Consider the following 23,843-nt stretch of genomic DNA (forward strand, 5'->3'; position numbering starts at 1 on the left):
AACAATGTCGTCAAAATCAGAAGGGAAACAACAAATTGGGGAAAAATCTTTATAACGAAAAACTCTGACAGGGGTCTAATTACTCAAATATACAAGGAGTTAAATCAATTGTATAAAAAATCAAGCCATTGCCCAATTGATAAATGGGCAAGAGACATGAATAGGCAATTTTCAGGTAAAGAAATCAAAAGTATCAATAAGCACATGAGAAAGTGTTCTAAATCTCTAATAATTAGAGAAATGCAAATCAAAACAACTCTGAGGTAACACCTCACACCTAGCAGATTGGCTAAAATGAAAGAAGGGGAGAGTAATGAATGCTGGAGGTGATGTGGCAAAATTGGGACATTAACGCATTGCTGGTGAAGTTGTGAAATGATCCAACCATTCTGGCTGGCAATTTGGAATTATGCTCAAAGGGCTATAAAAGAATGCCTGCCCTTTGATCCAGCCATACCATTGCTGGGTTTGTACCCCAAAGAGATCATAGATAAACAGACCTGTACGAAAATATTTATAGCTGCGCTTTTTGTGGTGGCAACAAACTGGAAAAGGAGGGTATGTCCTTCAATTGGGAAATGACTGAACAAACTATGGTATATGCGGGTGATGGAATACTATTGTGCTAAAAGGAATAATAAACTGGAGGAGTTCCAGGCGAACTGGAGAGACCTCTGGGAAGAGATGCAGAGCAAAAGGAGCAGAGCCAGAAGAACATTGTACACAGAGACTGACATACTGTGGTAAAATCGAATGTAATGGACCTCTGTACAAGCAGCAATACAATGACCCAGGACAATTCTGAGGGATTTATGGTAAAGATGCTACCTACATTCAGAGGAAGAACTGCAGGAGAAGAAACATATAAGAAAAGCAACTGCTTGAAGGCATGGGTTGGGGTGGACATGATTGGGGATGTGGACTCAAAACTACCACATGAATGCAACCACCAACAATTTGGAAATAGGTCTTGATCAAGGTCACATGACAAAACCAGTGGAAATGTGCATCGGCCATGGGTGGGGGGGTTGTGGGGGGGTGAAGAGGAAAGTAGGGGTATGAAGCATGTAAACAGGTTAAAAATCAATATTAATAAATGTTTAAAAAAAAATGGTGCTACCAGAGGCAGAGAGAAAAGTAGGACTCCATGAACAATAAAGTGATTAGTGAGAAGCTGTCACAGTGTGGGGCAGATGATAAGCGGTGGATGAGCTGGAAAAGAACCAGTGAGGACTGTAGCTGCAATAGTTCCCAAGATTATTACATGTTCTGAAAACATGGTTAAATTCCTGATCCACACTTTCTTTTGAGCCTTGAACCTCAAATGGGGCAGTGGGGTGGTGTGAAAGCACTTCCCCATCTTTTTCCTTTATGGCCTATAAGTGTAGGTTATTGGTCTCTCCCGAACATAGAAGGGAATTAAAATAGGGAGCTAGGAAGGTGATGATTGGTGGTGACTGTCTCCATACAAGGGTATTTAGTTTGGTTTCCTTTTTTTCCCTTCCTTCCTTCCTTCCTTCCTTCCTTCCTTCCTTCCTTCCTTCCTTCCTTCCTTCCTTCCTTCCTTCCTCTTCTTCCTTTCTTTCTTTTTTTTGTCTTCATACAAGGATATTTAGTCTGGTTTCCTTTTCATTTTTTTCTATGAACAATAAACTTCATGACCACAACAAAGCTCCTCTATGTGTCTTCAGAGATAGAGCTTAATACAGGCTCTCTTTTAAAGTCTTAGGGCAATTGGTCTTATGGGTTTCCCCTTATCCTTCTGTGGTCCTCTCCTTTATAACAAACATTTGCTCAGAATGCAATACAAAAATTGCCTTTTCTTTATGTGGAGACTAAATCTATTGTAAAAGTTCAGAGAGGAAATCTACAAAGTTTATTATTTGAGAGGAGCAGGACGGTAGTGTAAGGCAGGCAGAGTTAGGAAAAAAACAAAATTCTGTCAAAATGGATCACTCCTAAAATGTGTCAGTGAGCCAGACAAGGCTCAGATTGCTCATGGTCATATTTAGTTCAAAGTGGCAATGGCCTTCATTTGCATTCATCTCATTGCTGGTGTATATTTACAGCCTCAGAATTGTAATGGAGGGTTATCAGGGACATTAACTATTACTATTTGTGGGTTCACACTGGGGTGAGAGAGACAGGAATGACAGATGAACAGGACCCAACAAGGTAGGGAGACCAAGTTTAACTACTAGGAGGTTATAGTTGCTGGAAATGGCAGTTAGGCTCCAACAGTCACTCAGCCCACCTAGGCAAGGGCCTATGGAACCAGCAGGCAAATGGCGAAGGTTTATAACAGTTTTTAATCAGGGTCTACACGATAAAGGATGGGAATTGGGATTCTATACTTACAAGCTAAGGGCAAATCACAGGGACAGGGGAAGGACTTGACTACACTAAACTAAGACCTAAGCCAGGCAGGGCCCAGAGAATAACAGGACTGGAGTGGGAATCCTCACAGTAGAGTCCGGAGATGTTTTCAGGATGCCAGGAACCAACTTCTCCAGAACTGATGGTCCAAAGCAGCCCAGAAGGGAGAGGAGCCTGCAAGCTGTTCACCACATCGCAGATCACTCCCTACTCAGTGCTGTTGTGCAGGATAGATGTCCTCTGCTTTCAACCTTCACCACACTCCAGGATCCCAGGGAATCAGGGTGCAACTCCACAAGCTCTGAGGTCTCCCAGGAAATCAGTTACTGCTTGTAACTCCCACCATGGAGTCCTTCTCAGAGAGTACAAGCCACTTCCTGCTTCCCCATTCCATGTGGAATTCTCTAGCCCTTCCTCCTAGGTCCACATTAACTATATATAAACCAATACCTAAACAATCCTCCCAACAGAATCCCTATCCTCCTCAGAACTCAAAAAGTTCCTGGGCTTCCCCATGCCCCATAAGATTCTGACCTTCCATGATCTTTTAGCCTCAACTTCCAGCTCTCAAAAACTAACTTTCTTTAAGCCCCCTTGCTGATAAGGGGCTACATCAGAGTAGTTTAAACACAGTTGTCTCTTAATCTATGAATGTATAAGAAAATTCATTGGCTTAACCTGTTGTGGTCGGATTTCACCTTTTAATACTTTTGAGCAATATTCCATTTCTTCTCTAGATTAATATTAAGTGTGTGTGTGTGTGTGTGTGTGTGTGTGTGTGTGTGTGTGTGTGTAAGAGAGAATGAGAGAGAAAGAGGGAGGGAAAGAGAGAGGGAAAGAGGAGAGAGAACAAAATAAAATATATCAGGTCACAAAGGAAACTAATTCTGTTGAAATATTTTAATGAAAATTTCTTTAAAAACAACTTCATGGACATCAGGTTAAGAACTTCTGTCCTAGATTAAATTTAGACCCTAGTTACTAGGAACACTGGTTCTGAAACTTTTTTGGCCTACCACCCCCTTTCCAGAAAAAAAAATATTACTTAGCCCCCTGGAAATTAATTTAAAAAAATTTTAATAGCAATTAATAGGAAAGATAAATGCACTTGTGGCCATTACTGCACTCCTGGATCACTGCAGCACCCACCAGGGGGTGGTAGTGCACACTTTGGGAATCACTGCAAGTAGTAGTCACTGTATGGGGAGGGGTAGCTTAGATGTTTACAGGTACAACCCTGACCAGTGGTCAATGGGGATAGAGTAGCTTTAGGAAGTGGTTATTTCCTTATATATTTCCAGAGTAGGGCACCACCTAATGAGAAATTCAGATATTGCAGGTATTTAACTCAGCTAATTAAATTCCTGGCTGGATAATTAACACAGTGAAGTGCTGCCTCTTTATAGTCTTAAATAGGCAATACTTAAGCCAAAGAAAAGTATCCTATCTGAAATTCACTACCTTCTCTTTTTTTTTAAACCCTTACCTCCATCTTGGAAAGAGCAGCCAACCTGATTGTGACTTGAAGGTGGAGGTCACTAATATCTATGCCTTCAAAATTTTTTTTCTCTGCCTTTGGTTAGTTGGAAGACCCTTATTTAGAGTTATGTTTTCATTCACCTCATGTATAAGTGCTAAAAACAGGATAATGGCCATCATACATCCCTGTTGCTTGGGAGATCTTTGTGGTCTGTTGAACATTACAATCATTCCTCCTTTGACAAAGCTTCTGGTGCATGCTCCCCCTACTATTCCTAAGAGACTAGAGTCACTATATATGATCAACATATCTCTTTATATACAAAAAGAAAACACAGGAACATTTTGAAGATTGATGACCTATGTGACATTCCACAGTATTCCATATCATTGCCTATATATCTTGTGCTGAAAGGATCTATTCTCTTGTGCTGCAGATGAGGAAACTGAAGCCCAAAGAGGTTAAGTGATTTTCCCAAGATCACATAAGTATTAAATGTAGGGCATAGATTCCAAATCAAGTCCTATGACTCCAAGGCAGCACCCTTTCCATTGCACCAGACTGTCTTCCTATAACTTTAGCTCTTTCAATGGACACAGTATCTTTATTTACAGTATCAGTATAATTTGTGAAGGCTATTTTTTTTTCTTCTTGCTTGCCTTAAGGATCATACAAAAGATTTGTGTGTGGCCCTAGGATTTTTTTGTCTTTATTTTTATTTCATTCCATACTTAGTAACCATCATCAACAACAAAAAATTTAAATAAACAAATAAAAAAATGTGCAAACCCACAAACTCCACATTGTTTACAATTTGTTTAAAAATATATGAATTAAAGGGGGCAACTAGGTGGTTCAGTGGATTGAGAGTCAGGCACAGAGATGGGAGGTCCTGGGTTCATATCTGGCCTCAGACACTTCCTAGCTGTATGACCCTAGGCAAGTCACTTAATTCCCATTGCTTAGCCCTTACCACTCTTCTGCCTTGGAACCAATAGATAGTATTGATTCCAAGATGGAAGGTAAGGGTTTAAAAAATAAATAAATAAAAATATGTGAATTAGGTATGTGTGCTAGTATAAACAGCCTCTGCTTTTGAATTCCCTTTGTATTTGTTTTACTTTGATACTTTTTTCTCTTGATTTTGTGGCTTCTTTTGAAAAAAAATTGTAATCATAGTATGTGTTATTCTTATTCTCTTTTCATCTCTTCATATATTTCCTTTATTTTCTTTATATTTCTGATATTTGTCACTTCTAATAACACAATACAATCCATTACAACCAAATATCACAATCTATTAAGCCATTTCCCCATCATTGTTTTTATGTTATTTCCAATTGTTTTCTCGTTACAAACAGAACTTCCATGGATATTTTCATATATACACATTTTTTGGTCTTTTCAATCATGCCTTTAGGGCCTAATCCTAGTAATGGAATTCCTATGTGAATAAGTTTTACAGCTCTTAATGTATATTTCCTTCTTGTTTTCTTAAAAACAATTCACAGCTTCTCTAGTAATGTATGTGGCCTTGGGATCTTGAGTTCAGCATTCTTACCCTTAATGTCAGTCAGTCAATAAGCATTTATTAAGCATCTTTTATGTGCCAGGCACTGTGCTAAACTCTGAGTATACCAAGAAAGGTAAAAGACACTCTGTGCCCTCCAAGGAACTCACAGTCTAATGGGAGAGACTACATACAAATCAATATGTACAAGCTATAAACAAAGCAGGATAATTAGGAGCTGACCAAGAGAGGGGAAAACACTAGAATTAAGAGGGATTGGGAAAAGCTTCCTGTAGAAGGTGGAATTTTAGTTGGAACTAGAAGAAGTCAGGCAGGAGGTAGAGATGTGGAAGGAGAGTATTTCAGGAATGGGGTGGGGGGGGCAGATGGAGAGGGAGAGGGAAGAGCTAGAGAAATTTGCCAGATCTGAGAGTGTTGTGTTGTTTTTTTTGGGCGGGGGGAGTGGGGAATAGCCAGGAAGCTAGTGTTACTGGATTAAAGAGTATGGAGGTAGGGGTGAGATGTAAGGTTTAAGAAAACTGGAAAGGTGAGAGGGGGAAGGTTTTGAAGAGCTTTGAATGCTAAAGGGTTTTATATTTGATCTTGGGAGGTGACAGGAAGCCACTAGAGTTTACTGAGACTGGGGATGACATGGTCAGATTTGTGTTTTGAAAATCACTTTGGTGGCTAAATAGAGAAGGGAATGGACAGGAGACAGACTTGTGGCAGGCAGATTAACCCTTATTTTTATTGCAATAGTCCATGTGTGAGGTGATAAGGCATAAATCAGCAGGGAGGCAGCAGTATTAGAGGAGAGAAGGGGACATATTCAAGACACATTACAAAAATGAAATGGACAGGCTTATTAACAGATTGGATATGGGGGTGAAAGGTAATTTTTATGAATAAAAATTAATCTTGGAGACTTTATATTAAATTTATAAGTATTTATTATTAAAGAGAAAGAAAGAAAGAAATAAGGTTTCCAGCTTAAAGTAAAATCAGGTCCCAGATTCCAGCCTGGCATGGTCCACTTCTTCACTGCTTGCCAGAGATGACTATGTAGATAAATTGGTGCAGGAACGGGTGGGGTGAGAGAGAGAGGGAGAAGGAGAGGGAGAGGGAGAGGGAGAGAGAGAGAGAACAGAGAAGGGAGATGGGAGCCAAGAGACCCTAAAGTTTCCTGTCCTGGCTTTTCAAACTTTCCTCTAAGTCCTCCCCTTCCCCCCCCCCCCCATCCTTATAGATCCTCTGATTGGCCCACAGCCTCCATATGTCAAATTTCCCTGACCTCTGACCTCTGGGACTTTCACTGTCCTGAATTTGGATTGACCTGCTGGCAGACCAGACATGTGACTCTGTGACTCCTATGGTGAGACTTTCCTGGATTTGACTGGATTAGAGGTCCTCCAGCTATTTAGTTCACACTTAGTGAAGATTCAGGGATGTCACCTAAATGGCAAGCCAGAGGAACTAGGGAATGGTGGTGCTCTCAATAGTAACAGGGAAGTTTGGAGGAGGGAAGGGTGTTTTTTTTTTTTTTTTGGTGGGGGAAGATAGAGGAACTAAGTACTGAATGGTTATTATTAGTAATTCAAATGGAATTATTACTAATTCATAGATGATACTCCAATGACTGAAAATGTACATTCATATATTTACTTTTTCTTCTCTACATATTGGACAATGAAGGTCTAGAAGTAGATCTAGAGTCACTTAGAACCTTCTTATCAACAATATGAAGTGGTATCTTGTTTTATCACATTTTTGTGGGCAACATTCTATCTCCACTATTAAATACTGGGCCTCTTTGAAGAAATAGAAACCTTTTGCTGGGATTAAGTAAAAACAATCAACTTAATTTCACTGATGCCAAAAGGTTCATTGGAAATGAGTTCATGGAGTAAGAAGATATGAATTAAGCTGTCTGATAAGTCCATTAGTTACCTATCTGGTAAAAATGCAGGAAGAATAGAAATGAGGGAGTGTGAAGGTTAGTTAAATGGGAAATAATTTGATTCTAACACAGAGAACTACTTTGTCAAGTTTTTAAAAAGTTTCCATTAAGGAATTCCATGTGAACTGGAATGACCTCCAGGAATTGATGCAGAGTGAAAGGAGAAGAACCAGGAGAACATTATACACAGAGACTGATATACTGTGGTAGAATAGAATGCAATGGACTTCTCTGCTAGCAGCAATGCAATGACCCAGGACAACTCTGAGGGACTTATGAGAAAGAAAACTAGCCACATTCAGAGGAAGAACTATGGGAGCAGAAACACAGAAGAAAAACAACTGCCTGAATACATGGTTGGATGGGGATATAATTAGGGATATTGACTCAAAATGAACACCATAATGCAAATATCAATAATATGGAAATTGATCTTGATCAATGACATATAAAACCCAGTGGAATTGTGTGTGGACTATGGGAGGGGGTGGGGGAGGGGAGGGATAGAGCATGAATCCTATAACCATGGAGAAATGTTATAAATTAATAAATTAAATAAAAGTTAAAAATTAAATAAAATTAAAGAATTTTAGCAGGAAAAAAATAAAAAGTTTCCATTAAAGAAGAATGAACTTTTTTTTTAAAGTTGTTTTTTTTTTTAATTTTAAACCCTTAACTTCTGTGTATTGACTTATAGGTGGAAGAGTGCTAAGGGTAGGCAATGGGGGTCAAGTGACTTGCCCAGGGTCACACAGCTGGGAAGTGTCTGAGGCCAGATTTGAACCTAGGACCTCCCATCTCTAGGCCTGACTCTCAATCCACTGAGCTACCCAGCTGCCCCTGAAGAATGAACTTTTAAGAGAAAGTGAGCTAGTGTCCAAAGTGGGACAACTTTATTTGAGATGTGAGGTTAGAGTGACTCATTGAAAGAATGGAAAAGACTAGGGCAGTGAATCCCAAGTGGGCGCCACTGCCCCCTGGTGGATGCTGCAGTGATCCAGGAGAGCAGTGATGGCCACAGGTGTATTTAGGGGTGGTGAATAACTGTAAGGGGGCGGTGATAGTATGTGACAGGGGGTGCTAAGTAATATTTTTTCTGGAAAGGGGGTGGTAGACCAAAAAAGTTTGGGAACCATTGGACTCGAGGAAGGAAAGGTTTTGAAAGGCTTTGAATTAATTGATCCTATTCATTTCTTCACACTTTTGAACTGTATTTATCATCTTGTTTCAAACCATAAGATGAGATTAAGAAGGAAAATAATAGGTTTTGTGTATCTCTGTAGTTTGAGATAGGAAGTAGATTTTGGATATGTCCATGTTCTGCCACTGAAATGAATAAAATCATAAGTTTTAATTATAAGTAGATAATTGCTGACAGTCTACATTGTAACAAATTATATCATTGTTGATCTGCACTGTTGGGGAGAATCCTCCCATCAGATGAGCTCACAGCTTTACCAGAGAACTAAAGAACTTTGGAATGAATGATTATAAGGATGGTCCTATTTACACTTGTCACAGGAGCACTAAATTTCAGAATGGGAAGGAACTACAGAAACCAACTTAGTTCAACCCAAACTATCAAGGATCTCTTCTATAGCATAACTAACAAGTGATACTCTTTCTTGAACAACCTTGCCTTTATGGTATCATTTTGGAAAGGTTTAAATGATAGTGAGTAGGTCAATAAGCATTTATCAAACATAGTAAAATGTGCCAGATGCTGTATTAAATGTTGGGGAGAGAAAGAAAGACTAAAACAAGGTCCTTAAAGATCTCACATTCCAAGCAAAACAACATACAAATACCTAATTCTGAACAAGCTACATACTGTGTAAATGGAAGATTGAAGGCAATTGAATAATGGTGAAGGGCAAAGGAGGATAATATGAAAGAGCTCTTGAAGAAGGAGAGATCTAAGTGTTGGAGGAGGTCAAAGAAGTTATAAAGGAAGAGATGAGAAGAGAAAGCATTCCAGGCATAAAGAACAGCCAGCACAAAGGCATGGAAAAGGGTCATGGAGTGTTATATGTGAGAAGATTAAAATTGATCCTATATCATTTTCTTGATTTTATTAAGAGTTAGTTGATTTAATCCTGTGACTGCCTAAAGCCATAGTTCTTTCTCATTGAACTTACTTCAGAATTCAGCTGGCCTAAAATGGATTAAGTTTAGAAATCAATGCAATGAACACTTCTCAGTCTCAGAAGGGAAGGAGGGAGTTGTTGCTAGCCTCTCATTTCCAAATTTCCAACTAGTCATGTTACTTTCAACCCCATGTTGTCTTACCCTGATCTTTTCTTTGTTTGGAACCCTCCAAAATCTATAAAAGGGGAGCTATTCTTTTGCTTGAGGTCTTTGGCTGGAGAGTGAAGTAAGCCAGTGACCTATTTTATTGGTACTCCTGCTATCTTATTCTTGCTTTGGAAAAATGTGCTTTGTATTTTTTGGTTAAATTTCAATTGAGACATGTGAAGAACAGAAAGTAGGTCGGTATAACTAGAATGTAGAATGTGTGGAAGGGAGTTAAGTATAAGAATGGAAAAGTAGGAACCAGTCAGTCTGTGAAGAGGTTTTTGTGTTTTGGGAGTCTCTCTTCCATTTATAGCTTTTAGTTTTGCTCTTGGGCCAAGCAGAGCAAGACTAATTCACATGACAACTCTCACACTCTGGTCTATTTCCTGGGATGTAAGGGCTCTCTACTGTCTGGACTATGTCAAGGTGTTGTGATATAAATACATTTTTCTGGATGACAACCTCCTAATGTAGGATGATCATTGCCTAACCCTTGCCAGTAATGTCAAGGATGAAATCACTCTAGGATGTCAAATGACTTTTATAATTTTTAGAAGAAACTATTGGTCTAGTATAGTTAAGCAGTGAGTAACAAGCAATACTTAGTTTATCTAGGTCAACAGAGTGTCCCTGATTGTTCCTGTTGGATCAGGGCTGATTGAAGGAGAAGGGTGAGCCTCTTTTTGGACTTCATCTAATCTGAATCCAGTTTGCATCTGTTCTAGAATTAGCCATCAATCTATGTCTCTACTGAGAGATTTTAGTTTGTTATAGTAGGAAGAATGGACTTGAAATGCTCCAACATTAACTAGATGAGTGACTCAGGACAGTTAAGTCCCTCTCTACACTTGTTCCTCCATCTATAAAATCCTCCACTTTGTTTTTGCTGCCCTGCCCAATTTCAATTTCATGAAACAAAATGTGTCCATCATTGTCTTCCCCCTCTCCTACTTTCCTGCCTCCTTTTGGGTATTGTTTCCCGTTTTAGGTTGTATGTTTGTTGAGGGAAGGGGCTATCTTTCTTTTTATTAATTGTATCCCCAGAACTTAGTGCAGTGCCTGACATGTCATATATGCTTGATAAATGTTAACTGGATCAGATTGAATTGGATTATAAAATGGAGATGATAATGCTTATAACATACCTCACAGATTTGTTGTAAGAAAAGCACACTGTAAATCTTAAATTACTAAGTTTGTATATATATGAATATATGTGTATATTTTGTAATATATTTATAAATTATTATTACAATCTAGCAGTTTTTTACATTAGAGGGATTGTTAGTCTCCCTGATCTTAATAAAAGTATTATTTCAACATGGAAAGGTGAAAAATTTCAGAGATTGGTTAAGTAAACACTTTAAGAGTATCTCTAACCTAAATAACTGTTCAGTCTTAATTATAGGATTCCTGGTCAAGTTTAGGGCAAGTCAGTCTAGACTGGAAGTGATGTAACTTCTTGGGCCAATTATCCTGAGTATCCAACATATATGTGATCATATAGTAAATAAAATCATATGCAGTAGACCCAGAGCACATGTAGAAACTATAACAGATAATATAAGAATTTCATGGGTTTCTACATTGGTAATCTTTTATTGCTATTAGAATATCATAAGTCTCCACTTCCACTTGACCTGCTGTCAATTTTACATCCTTGGTATTGCCAGACCCCTTGTTCAGTAGTTCTAAACTCATTTATGGTCCAGATTTTCTCCACTCCCCAATGGATCAGTCTTTATAGGGGGCCTCTGTTTCTTTGAGACACTACAACTCCAATATTAGGCAGAAAAGAAGTAGTAACTAGATTGAAGATAACCCTGTTTCAGTTGGGAGCAGCCTGGCTCTTCCTAACCCTTAGAGAGGGGACCAGTATGTGATTTCCTTTTCATCCAAATCTCAATCTGCATCTTCTTTCCTATGACCTATGTAGCTCTAAGAATCCCTCTGCAATGTTTGATGGATCCTTCTTGGAGCTACGTGGCTTACTCTCCATTGATTCTGTCTTCTTGATCACCTCAAAGTCTAACAAACACCTCTGTGGGCAAAAGTGGTTCTTTGCAGGTCCCCTTGCATTTTCTGGGGGAAATTTTCTAGACCATTAGATCATTCAATCTTTCAACTTCTTGTCAGATTTTTTGGGGTGAGGAGGGCAGATTTAGATAGATTTAGATCTGGTTGCTGAAGTAAACTTAAACCATTTTGCTAAAGCCAGTCCTAAAATTTAAGGAAGAGCATTTATACATCAGAAATCAGCAGATACTATAAATCAGGCCTTGATATATTGTTTAAACTTAAGAAAGTGACTGGAAATGTTAAAAAATTCAGATTAAATTTAAAACTGTGACATGGTTGAATAAAAGGATTGCTGTGCAGCACTAAGTGAATCATTGAAGTCAGGTAGCATAAATTTGTAGTAGACCCAGTCAGCACAATTCTGTTTTGTCTTCCAAAACCATTAGGCAATTTAAGAGTAAGGCTGTTGGAGGTGGATGGGAGATGAAAGATACTTGAATTTTGACTCAGCTCCACCAACACAGTTGTACAAGGCAGATCAAAACATATTACCACAGATAATAGAGACTTTGTAAGAAGGCCAGGACTTTGATCACAGGGGAATAAGTTTGGCTATTGATTGTGAGAACAATTACAGGAAAAATGGAGGTGAACCCATAAGTTCAGAGTAGTATAGACACTGTATCTTTCTGGCTGAATAAAAACGTTGGTCAGAGCAGATGTACACACAGGAAAGGAGAGAATGGGTTTTCTGGTTTAGGAGAGTTGGTGAGTGGGATGAGAAATTGGCTAGCAAGAAAGTTATACCATAGACCCCAAGGTCCTACCATTATCTATTGTTAGAGGAAAAAGAAGTGCTAACCTTATTTATTAGCAAAGGAGGTTAGAGGCCAAGAGGGATTACTTTCAACAAGAGTGGTTGTGTTACAGAGCAATAGGTTGAAGAAAGCTTCTATCTCATCACTATACCGCCAATTTAAAAAGCTTTTGCACTAATAGAATCAATGTTACTAGAATAAGAGAAACTGCCAAGTGGGAAGAAAGTCTTTGCAACAAATGCCTTAGGTTAAAGTTTACTATCCAAGCTATACAGGGAAGTGAAACAAATATAGGAGATGAAGAGCCATTACTCCAATAGATAAATGGATATAAGATTCAAACAAATAGTTTTCAAAAGAAATAGCAAAACATCAACACATATATGAAGAAAATTATTTTTGAAACTAATGAGAAAGATGTGAATTAAAACAACTTTGGGGTTACAACTCACTCGCATGAAGTTGTAAAACTTCCAGTCATTCAAGTTTGAAACTCTCTACCATTCCCATAGCCAATAAATTGTCAAATCTTGTTATTTCTAATTCTATATGTTTTAGATCCATCCATGCTCTCTCTTTCCCATTCAAATGGCCCCATGTAGGCCCTTATTAATTCTTGTCTTAACCACCATATTCCACACAATTGACAAAGGGCTATTTCTAGATGATGGGATTCTTTTCCCTTACTCAAGAAGCTCTAAGGACTCCTTATTGCTTCTAGAATCAAATATAAACACCCCTGATATGGGAAACCCTTTACAACCTGGTTCGCACCTACCTTTTTCAACTTCATTACATATGTTAACTCTCCCAAAGTAATGTAATCTCCTTGAGGGCAAATGTTGTTTTAGTTCAGTCATGTCCAGCTCTTTGTGACCCCATGAACGATAGCCATCCATGTTTATTTTTTGGCAAGGATATTAGAATAGTATGACATTTCCTTTTCCAGGGGATCCTTTTGTCAGGCAGTTATAGGTTGCCCAAGAGACTTGTCCAAGGTCACATAGCCAGGAAGTGTTTAAGGTCAGACTTGAACTTAGGAAGATGAGTCTTCAAGGCTCCAGGGCCAGCACTCTAACTACTGTACCACCTAGTTGCAAGCTTTATTAAAAATAATTAATTTTTATTACATTTAAAAATGTTTAATAAAAAATATTAATTATTTGAAATAACACCAAGACTTTTGGGATACCCTAAACATGGCATTCTTTCAATACTCTAAAGGAAAACAATATTAAAAGGCAAGTGAAATTAGACAAAAGGCAATGACCTCATGGATGTGCTAAAGGATAGATAATGAAACACAGCTACTTCCCCTTTTCTCCTTTTGGTAGAAAGGTAGACCATGGCTGATGGTGGAAAGAACTTTAGAGGCCAGGTAATCCAACCTCATTTTACTGATGAGGAAACTGGGTACTAAAGAGATGAAATGACTTGCCCAAAGTTATCCAATTTGTAAACATCAAAAGCAGGGTTCAAAACCAAGTCTTCTTTCTCTTCAAATCCAGAACTCTCCCCATTGCAGCATGTTAAATCTCACTTTGAGTCTTTTTTCCCACCAAACCTATCTTCCATTTAACTTTATACTGATTTGGTTACCATAATATGAAGCTTTTTTGAGGAAAAGAATTGAAGGTAAAAAGGAACTTTGACATCTCATTGCTAGATATACATTCTGAGTTAATCTTTATTCCACTTACCTAGCCACTCTTCCACGGAGTTCTCCTATCCCGTGTAGATGATTCTGGTTAAAACTCTGGGTAGCATAATTAGTTTCACTGGTCACGGAGTCTCGGGCCCTTATTTGTTCTTCTAGAATCTGCAAATTTTGAATTAGAGTTCACATTAAAAGATATATATTTACTAGAAAATATATTAATATACCATATTAATATCAATACAATTAATAAGATTAATATAATTTATAATTTATATCTACATATGTTCATACTACAGGGAAAATGTTATTTGTTAACTATGTTTTAGATTCTTGTTCACTTCTGTTGTTTAACTGTCTGACTCATCAGGACCCCATTTGGGGTTTTCTTGGCAAAGATACTAGAGTGGTCTACCATTCCTTCTCCAGCTCATTTTACAGATGAAGAAACTGAGACAAATAGGGTAAGTTAACTTACCCAGGGTCATACAACAAGTGAATGTCTGAGACTAGATTTGAATTCGGGTCTTCTTGACTCCAGGCTCAGTGCTCTACCCATTCTGCCTTATTCAGGTATGGATTGTATTAACTGACTTTGGAGGCCCTTTCTGTTATCAATTGGGTGGCCAATTTAGGCAGTGTAGGCTTATAGGAATAGCCACCATGATAAGGAGGATGAGGTTGCTTGCAATGAGCCCACAGAGGGTGGGCTTACATTCTAATGTCTCTATCTAACTACACAGAAGCAGATATTTTATAACCATTTAATGATATATAGAACATATATCTATATATAGATATATAGAAGAATAGCAAGATGGTAACTTGTGCCAATACTTTCTCATCTTTTAAAAGATGAGAATGAGAAAACAATAATAATAATTGACATTTTGAAGTTTGAAAAGCACTTTATGAACATCTCATTTGATCCCCATAACCACCTTGGGAGATAAGCATTATGATCCTTATTTTTTTCCCTAAACCCTCACTTTCTGTCTTAGAATCATTACTGCATCTTGGTTCTGAAGCAGAAGAACGGCAAGGGCTAGGTAATGGGGATTAAATGACTTGCCCATAGTCACACAGCTAGGAAGTGTCTGAGGTCATATTTGAACCCAGGACCTCCTTCCTCTGGGCTCTCAATCCACTGAGCCACCTAGGTACTCCCATCCTTGTTTTTAAAGGTGAGAAAAATGAATCTCAGGGAGATTAAGCTACTTGCTCAAGGTTGATTTTCTCTTTTACACTTCAGGCCCATTCTTCAGTCCTTTATTTATTCTGAATATTGTTTTCAAAACCTGTGAAGAGATCACTGGATTTGGAGCCAGGAGAAATGGGTCCAATATTAACCAACTATGTGTCCTTGGGCAGATCAACTAATCTTTCTGAACCTGTTTTATTTTATTTTATTTTATTTATTTTTTTAAAACCCTTGTACTTCGGTGTATTGTCTCATAGGTGGAAGATTGGTAAGGGTGGGCAATGGAGGTCAAGTGACTTGCCCAGGGTCACACAGCTGGGAAGTGGCTGAGGCCGGGTTTGAACCTAGGACCTCCTGTCTCTAGGCCTGACTCTCACCCCACTGAGCTACCCAGCTGCCCCCTGAACCTGTTTTATTATCTGTGAAATCCTCATAAAATTTTTTTCTCAATTTTTTCCCACTTTAAATGCTTTCTTCAATTCCATGTAAAAATTTTAATATTAAAATTTTTTTGAGTACCAAAATCTCTCTCCCTCTCCCTTCTCCCCTCATTGAGAAGGCAAGCAATCTGATATAGGTTATACATGTTGTCACTTCATTTTTAATACTATTTAATTAAAAGTCTTTTGTTCCCAACTAATATGTCTTTTTTGATTGGCTCAGGAAGTCCCAGTACGTTATGTCACAGGGTTGTTGTGAAGATCAATGAATGCAAAGAACTCTTGTAAATTTTTAATTTGTAAAAGCTTCAATGAAGGACAATTAGGTGGTTCAGTGGATTGAGAGCCAGCTCTAGAGATGGGAGATCCTGGGTTCAAATCTGGCCTCTGACACTTCTAATTGTGGGACCCTGGGCAAGTCACTTGACCCCTATTGCCAGTCCTTACTGCTCTTCTGTCTCAGAACCAATGCACAGTATTGAATCTAATATAGAAGGTAAGAGTTTCAATGAATCTATGACCTAATTAATGTGAGTATAGATACATATTGAGATATAGACCTAGGGGTTAAGGCAGCTAGGTGGTATGGTGGACAGAGTGTGGGGCTTGGAGTCAATGACACATATATCTCTATAGAGACAGATCTCCATTCATTGATGCCTTCTCATCCTGTTTATTTCTTACCCATGTTCTCTCAAAGGTCCTCTCCATAGCATCTACCCAACTTTCCTCTTGGTTGCTTTTCATTTTGCTGATGTTAAGGCTGTACCTCTTCTATCTGGCCTCAGACACTTACTAGTTGTATGACTCTGGGCAAGTCACTTAAGTTGTGTCTACCTCATTTTCCATAACTGTAAAATAGAAATTATAATAGTATCAACCTCGTAGGGTTGTAAGGATCAAATGAAATTTTTTAAAATTTAGAATATTTTTCCATGGTTCCATTTTTCCATGATTCAAGATTACCCTCCTCCCCCACCCCTCTTTTCTCCCCACTCCCGGAGCTGACAAGTAGTTCCACTGGGTTTTACAAGTATCATTGTTAAAAACCTTTTTCCATGTTATTTATATTTGTAGTAGAGTGATGTTTTAACATTAAATACCTAATCTTATCCCCATCGAACCATGTGATTGATCATATATTTTTCTTCTGCATCAAATGAAATATTTGTAAAATGCTTAGCACAATGCCTGGCACATAGGAGGCACTAAATAAATATGTGTTCTTTTCTTCCTTTCATGTGAAAAGCTCATTTTTGGATATATGTCATTACGTTAGATGGTTCAGAGGAGAGAGTGCTGAACCTGAATTCAAGAAGACTCATCCTTATTAGTTTAAATCTGGCCTCAGATACGTAGTAGCTGTATGACTACTTAACCCTGCTCGCTCAGTTTCCTCATCTGCAAAATGAACTGGAAAAGGAAAGGACAAACCATTTCAGTATCTTTGACAGGAAAATCCCAAATGGTGTTGTTATGAAGAGTCAGACATGACTGAAAATGACTGAATAACAGCCTTATTAAAAACACAATACAACCTATACTACTACAGAGCCCATCATGTATCTTTCCATTATCCTTTGGCTTTGGAAGTCAAATAGAGCTTACTCCTTGCATCTTTCACATCTAGTCCAGTGCTTTTCACATAGTAAGTGCTTTATATATTTAATGAATTAATTCTTTGGAGATTGTGGTGTTCTAGTTAGACATTTCTCTGGCAATGTCCTTTGCTCTATTTCTGCATAATTCCTTTTTTGTCAAGTGGCCCAGCCCACTTTTGCCCACCATGTACCTATCTATGGATAATCTTCAACTATACTTTTTCAGAAATGACAGTATTCTTAAGACTCACAGTCATATAATGCCACTCAGTTAATATAGACATATTTTTTTAAAATGGGCCATTGTTTCAAAGAGAAGCTCGAGGTGATTAAAAGAATTGCTCAACTTTCTAAAATTTGGTCCACAGTCCCTTTATGTTTCATTATGAGCCCTAAAGAGGAGCAGGAATGGGAATGGTGGGTTGCTTTAATCTTAAAATTTTTCTCCCTGAGTACAGGGGAAAAGAAGAGCTTAAAAGGTAGGATTTAACCACATTCTAGTAATAGAACTCCAGACATTTGCTAGCTCTAGGCTCTTACCAGTAAGTGTCTCAGTGGGCTTCAATTTCCTGTTGACTGTTCAATTTGTTGCTCGCTGTTCCAGCTTAGCTTGGACTGAGAAGGTGACCATGGACAGAAGGACCCAAGAAACAATACCCCAGCATCCTCCACTGAAGCAGGGTTCTAAAGGGACTCTTGCACCAATGCAATGAGCTGTGCCCTTCAGTATTTACTGATAGTCTCTGAGTGGGCAGGAGATCATTGGAGGAAAAGCCTCCATCTTCTGTGAAAATAGAGACTACCTCCATTTTTCTCGTTTTTCTCTCCTCCTCTCTCTTTCATGTTCTTTTCTGGTTGACTTACACATCTGACTAATCAGTTTCTTCTGGTGGATCATTAATTATCTCTCGGTTCCTAATTCAGAGGGTCTCTTCCTTTTTGCTTGTTTATTTTTAGTGTATGTGTCTTCTTCCACAACATGACAAATGTGGAAATATGTATTACATGATAGCATATATATAATTTCAAATTGCTTACCATTTCAGGGAGGGGAAAAGGAAGGGAAGGGAAAGAATCTGGAACTCAAAATATGAGGAAACAAATGTTAAAAATGGTTTTGAACTGTACCTGCATTAAAGAATTTTTTTTTATAACTCTTACTTTTTGTCTTACAATCAATACTATGTATTGTTTCCAATAGAGAAGAGTGGCAAAGGCTAGGGAATTGGGGTTAAGTGGCTTTCCCAGAGTCACACAGATAGGAAGTGTCTGAGGGCAGATTTGAACCCAGGACTCTCCATCTCCAAGCCTGGTTTTTTATTTACCGAGTCACCTAGCTGCCCTTTAAACCTGAGAAATCTTGAGCAGATTATCCCCAATTAAGCCCTGACAAGACAATCTTTCCTGGGTCTTTCTCACCTAGACTGATTGGACTTCATATAATAATGACAATACGAATTGAACAAAGAAGTTAAGTCAAGCATTTATTAAGTGCTTTCTAGGTGCTAGGCATTGTGCTGAGGGTTGGAAATATGTATAAATGGAAAGATAAAAAGACAATCTCTTCTCTGCTAGACAGTAGATTGAATTACCCAATTTTATTGCAGTCTTTCTGTGAAGGGCCCTAGCAACACATACTTTCACAACCTCTGAGGATTGTGAAAGGGACTATTCATATTTAGGAGAACTTGGAGTTTCTAAGAAAGTCATATATGTCATTAAGAAATTGTATACTATGTTTAAACCTAGAAAATTTCCCAGGACTATCAACACTTTTGGGGATCTAATTTGTTCAAAGTACTGAGCTGCAGGCAATAAGCTAGAATTTAAAACTGGGCTGCCCTGCTAATCCATTCTTCCTGGGTTGAAGTTTGCAAGAAGATAGATTTCCCTGGATTATAGCAGCCTTTTAGGCATGATTAATGATGGATAGTTTTGTGGATAGAAGCCATGGGTGATAGAGGGCAACAAAGAAGACCTGAACTTCTAGGACTAGAACAAGGGAAATTATACATCAGTCTATCTGAGGAAAGGACTCAGAAATGGCATGTTCTCATTGCAATGTGAGAAATGGGACATTCTTATGACATGAAGGGATTCTGGGGTGTGCAGAAAGAGCAGCATCAACATTCTCCAAGTTTAGATAGAATATTTGCTGAAAGGAGCAAGATTAGCTTAGCATAATACTTGGTGCCTAGTAGGCAATTAATATTTATTGACTGACTAATTAACTAGATGATGGTAAGCTGAATCAACAGTAAGATGTGGCAGTTAGAGGTTGCATTAAGAGAGGCATGGATTCTGGGGAAAAGTAGGTGAAAATATTGCCCTATTCTGTCTGCCCTGGTCATATCACATCTGGAAGGATGCTCATTTTGGGGTACAACTGTTTATTTAGAAAGGACATTGATAAGTTGCAGAGTTGTCCAGAGGACAACTAGAATGGTGAAAGGATTTGAATTCACATAATTTGAAGATAGCCTGAAAGAAGTTAGGATGTTTAGCCTGGAAAAGAGAAAACTGGTGGTGAGAGGTTGATGGTGGAATATGGTAGCTATATCAAAATATTTTAATGGCTGTTATGTGGAAGAGGGCTTCTTTTTGTTCTATTTGGCCCCAGGAGGCAGGACAGGAGAAATAAGTATAAGTCAAAAAGAGATAGATTTAATCTTGATGTCAGAAAAAAAACCAACAACTTCCTTTTCAGAGGTTGGTTGTTGTCCTTTGTGCTCAAAGAGGACCAAAATGACAAAATGACCCTTTGTTCCGGTCAATGTACAGTGTGTTAGACTGTAGCTGATCAGACTAATGTGATCTCAGAAGGCTCTACCACAATTCAGGCAAAAAAGTCCCTATGAAGTAGAACTGCTTTTAAATAAAGCTGTTCAGAGGTAGAATGGAAGGATTGGCAATGCCATTGGTTCTCCATCACTGCAAATATTCAAGCAGAGAATGGAAGACAACCTATTGGGCATGTTAGAAATAGAGTTATTAGGTGGACTAATGGTTGCTAATGGTTGCTAAGGTTCTTTGAACCCTAAAATTCTATGATTCTGTGTCTTCTATGAACCCATTCCACTATAATTTGTATTGTTGTTATTTATAACCCTTTGCTTCCACAAAACTGCAGACTTCTTGAGAGGAGAAAGTGCAATCAAGGATAGAGGGAGCAATTCTTTATATCCCCACTGTCTTTCATATGATAAATGCTTAAAAATATTAATCTGGAAATATTTTAAAAATAATAATAATGTTTATTGAATGAAATTAAATAGAATTTGCATTATGATAGTACTACCTAGAAATGAGATTTATTTTTTAATGTTTTTACTGTAAAATATTAAGAAATCCTGTGAAAAAAAGTTGTTACCTCCCCTTGTCCTCAACATTTATAGCAAATAAGTAGATTTATTGATGATTAAAGCCACTTCTCTAACTGATCTTCTTTTCTCCATCTCCCCAAATTGCTGCTGTCAATGCTATGCATATTCTAGGGAAGACTGCATATCTATGCAACTAGAAATCTGAATGAAGTTATGATTTGAGCAGTAGAAATAGCTTGGAAATCTCCATGATTATAAAGTTAATAAGAATGGGAACCAGTCTTATCTAAACATAGTATCTCTCCCATTGCCCAGCCCTGCACTTTATTTTTTGAATCTGAATTGGAATTGGAAATCGCTGACAAGGAAAAAATCTATAGTTCCCAGCAGGAATAACTAGAATTTCAGAGTAAGTAAAAGATCTTAGAAAATAAAAAAAAATTTCCTCTTCTAGCACAGTTTGACTTATAGTACATACTTTGCAAGTTCTTGTGTGATGGAATTGAACCAGATTTCAATATTTGGGAAATATACCAATTTAAGCATAAATCTGGGGTCTAGGTAAGGACTGTTTTTGGACTTCAACTGATTTTTCTGTATTACACTGTAGATTAACATTGCATTAATTAGAACCTCACTCATTTGGACTTTATGATAATTTGACCAGGCTTGGATTGGAGTTTTTTTGGCACTATCTATATAAAAATGGCATGCTAAGCAAATGGAAATAAAAATGTCAAGGGCCCCTATATATAGGAACTTGCACATTAATAAATTAGCCAATGGAACCTGCCAGAAGGGCAAGAAAAGCTTGTCTTACCATTCAAAAAGCAACAAATTTCATTTATACTTTTTTTTTACTAAATAAAAAGTCAACTAACCTTTATCAAGCATCTACTATTTACAAAGCACTGCCCTGGGGATGTAAAGAAAGGTATATGTTTGCTCTCTAGGAGTTCACAGTCCAATGTGGGAGGAGCCATGCAAATAATTATGAACAAATACAATATAAACAGGATAAATTGTGGACAATCTCAGAGGGAATGGACTAGGTAAGGCTTTTTGGCAGAAGGTGAAACTTTGAGTAAAAAAGGACAAAGAATGATGAAAGTAGTAAAAGTAATTCATTTCATTTTTAAGGTTTAGGGAATATCTAATCATAGAATCATAGGACCACAAATTCACAAGATTTAGAGCAAGCCAGACTGTTGTTGTTTCAATCATGTCTGACTCTTTCTGAGCCAATTTGGGTTTTTCTTGGCAAAAATACTAGAATGGTTTGCCATTTCCTTCTCCAGCTCATCTTAGAGATGAGGAAATTGTGGCTAAAAGGGTTAAGAGGCTTGCCAAGCATCCTATAGCTAGTAAGTGCCTGAGGCCACTTATGAAGATGAGTCTTCCTGACTTCAAGGCCAGTCTTCTATCTAGTGTGTCACTTAGCTGTCCAGGAAAAGACTAGGCTATTTAGTATAGATGCTTTTCTCCCTGGATTCTCAATGTAACAATAATGTTATGATAAAGGGGAGATAGAGAGTCTATGAGGTGAGACTCTCTTCTAGCTCTCCCCTTGCACTGAATATACACTGGGAGACTTTTTAAGGGGGTGTCACCCTGAAACTGGGTGACCTGGTTGGTTGTGCCGCACCATAGGAGTTGGGGCAAGGCTTCCCTATAAGATGAGGTATGTGGTATCCCAATCTGATTCTGAATGAGGGTGGGGTTCACACAAGCCTCCCCTGAGGTCAGTCAACTTCACAGCAGGTGGTTTGGCTCCAAGATGGAGGCAGCCGGACTAAGCTGTGGTTCCCCTCTCCCTTATCTTTCAGGCACTCTGGAACGCTATATGACTAATGAATGTTTTTTATTATTTGCAATTCAGAGGTTGGGGAAAGGGGTGAAGGGCAGAGGAATTTTGGGGTGCCCTCTTCTCTATTTCTATGAGGTCCATTACTTAGGTGGGAAACCCAATGGTTCCCATTTCTAAGTTTCTCCCCTCGCCCCTTCTCCTTCTATTTCTATATCTCTGTTTCTATCCTTCTCTATAATTGTAAGTTAGACCAGAAAGGGTCTCTCAGCAAGGTTGGGTAATGGGAGAAGGAGACTAAGAGATTGCCCTCAAAATGGAGTCCAAACACTTAGTTAACTTGATGAATGAAATCTTGCTGGGTGAGATGCGATGGAATCTTTGATCAGGGAATCAGGGTTTCAATGTCCAAAGAAAGATAATCAGGAAGCCCTCAGGACTGGATCCGAGTTGGGATGTCCTCCACTGGAAACCTTTTCCTCCTTCCTCTTCCAGAGAATTTCCCAAAATTCTCTCTGGTCTCAACTGCCAGTAACTGTCACCAACTGTCAGCCACTTCTTCTCTGGCTCCTTTTGTCCCATCCCCCTTGCACAAATCCCATCCTTACATCAAAAAACTTCTTTTCTGGTTCACTTCCTACCTGTCTGACCATGTCTCAATCAATACTACGGGGGTATCATTATCCATTTTCTACTCTTTTTGCTTGTATGTTCCTCTGGGCTCTGTCTTGGATTCTCTTTTCTTGATTCATACTTTTACTCGGGTCTTGTGGATTCAGTTATTACCTACCTCTGTGCAGATGATTCCTTTCTGTACACACTCAGTCCTCATGTCTTTACTAAGTTCTAGTCCTACATTACAAGCTTCCTGCTGTACATACCCACTTGCATATCCCATAGATACCTCAAACTTAAAATGTTTAAGATAGAGGTCAAATCCAGCTATCTTTAGTTTTTCTCTTTCTGTTTGGCATACCACCAGCCTTTGAGCTATCCAGTTTAGAAATCTCAGGCATTCTTGACTTTTTCCCAGTCTCTAACTCTATCTTCAATCAGTTGTTAGGTTCCTGTTGAATTTTACCTTCACAACATCTTTCCCATCTGTTTCCCTTTTCACCATGTACACCTCCACTGCTTAAGTTCAGATTCTCACCCACTCTTTCCTTGATTACTGTTATAGCTTCCTAATTGGTCTCCCTGCCTCCAGGTGTCCCAAAGTACAAGACTGTGGCTGCCATGTCTCTGCTCAGGAACAAGAGCTTCTGTGGATTCTTATGTCTCTAAGATGAAAAGAAACTAGTCTTCCATTTAACTTTTAAAACTTTTCACAATCTGACTCCAGTCTATCTTTGCAAACTTATT

General features: G+C 38.4%; 1 protein-coding gene across 1 annotated transcript in view; it reads right to left on the reverse strand.

Moving 5' to 3' along the window:
• The window catches only part of FAM81B (family with sequence similarity 81 member B), a 93,116-nt gene that overhangs the window by 37,347 nt on the left and 31,926 nt on the right, over positions 1-23,843 (reverse strand). Inside the window, exon 5 of the mRNA XM_044680493.1 lies at positions 14,156-14,274. Coding sequence (XP_044536428.1) covers positions 14,156-14,274 — 119 coding nt within the window. The remainder of the gene's footprint in view (positions 1-14,155; positions 14,275-23,843) is intronic.

Source organism: Gracilinanus agilis, chromosome 1 (genome assembly GCF_016433145.1).
Source record: "Gracilinanus agilis isolate LMUSP501 chromosome 1, AgileGrace, whole genome shotgun sequence".
In the NCBI taxonomy this organism is placed as follows: Eukaryota; Metazoa; Chordata; class Mammalia; order Didelphimorphia; family Didelphidae; genus Gracilinanus; species Gracilinanus agilis.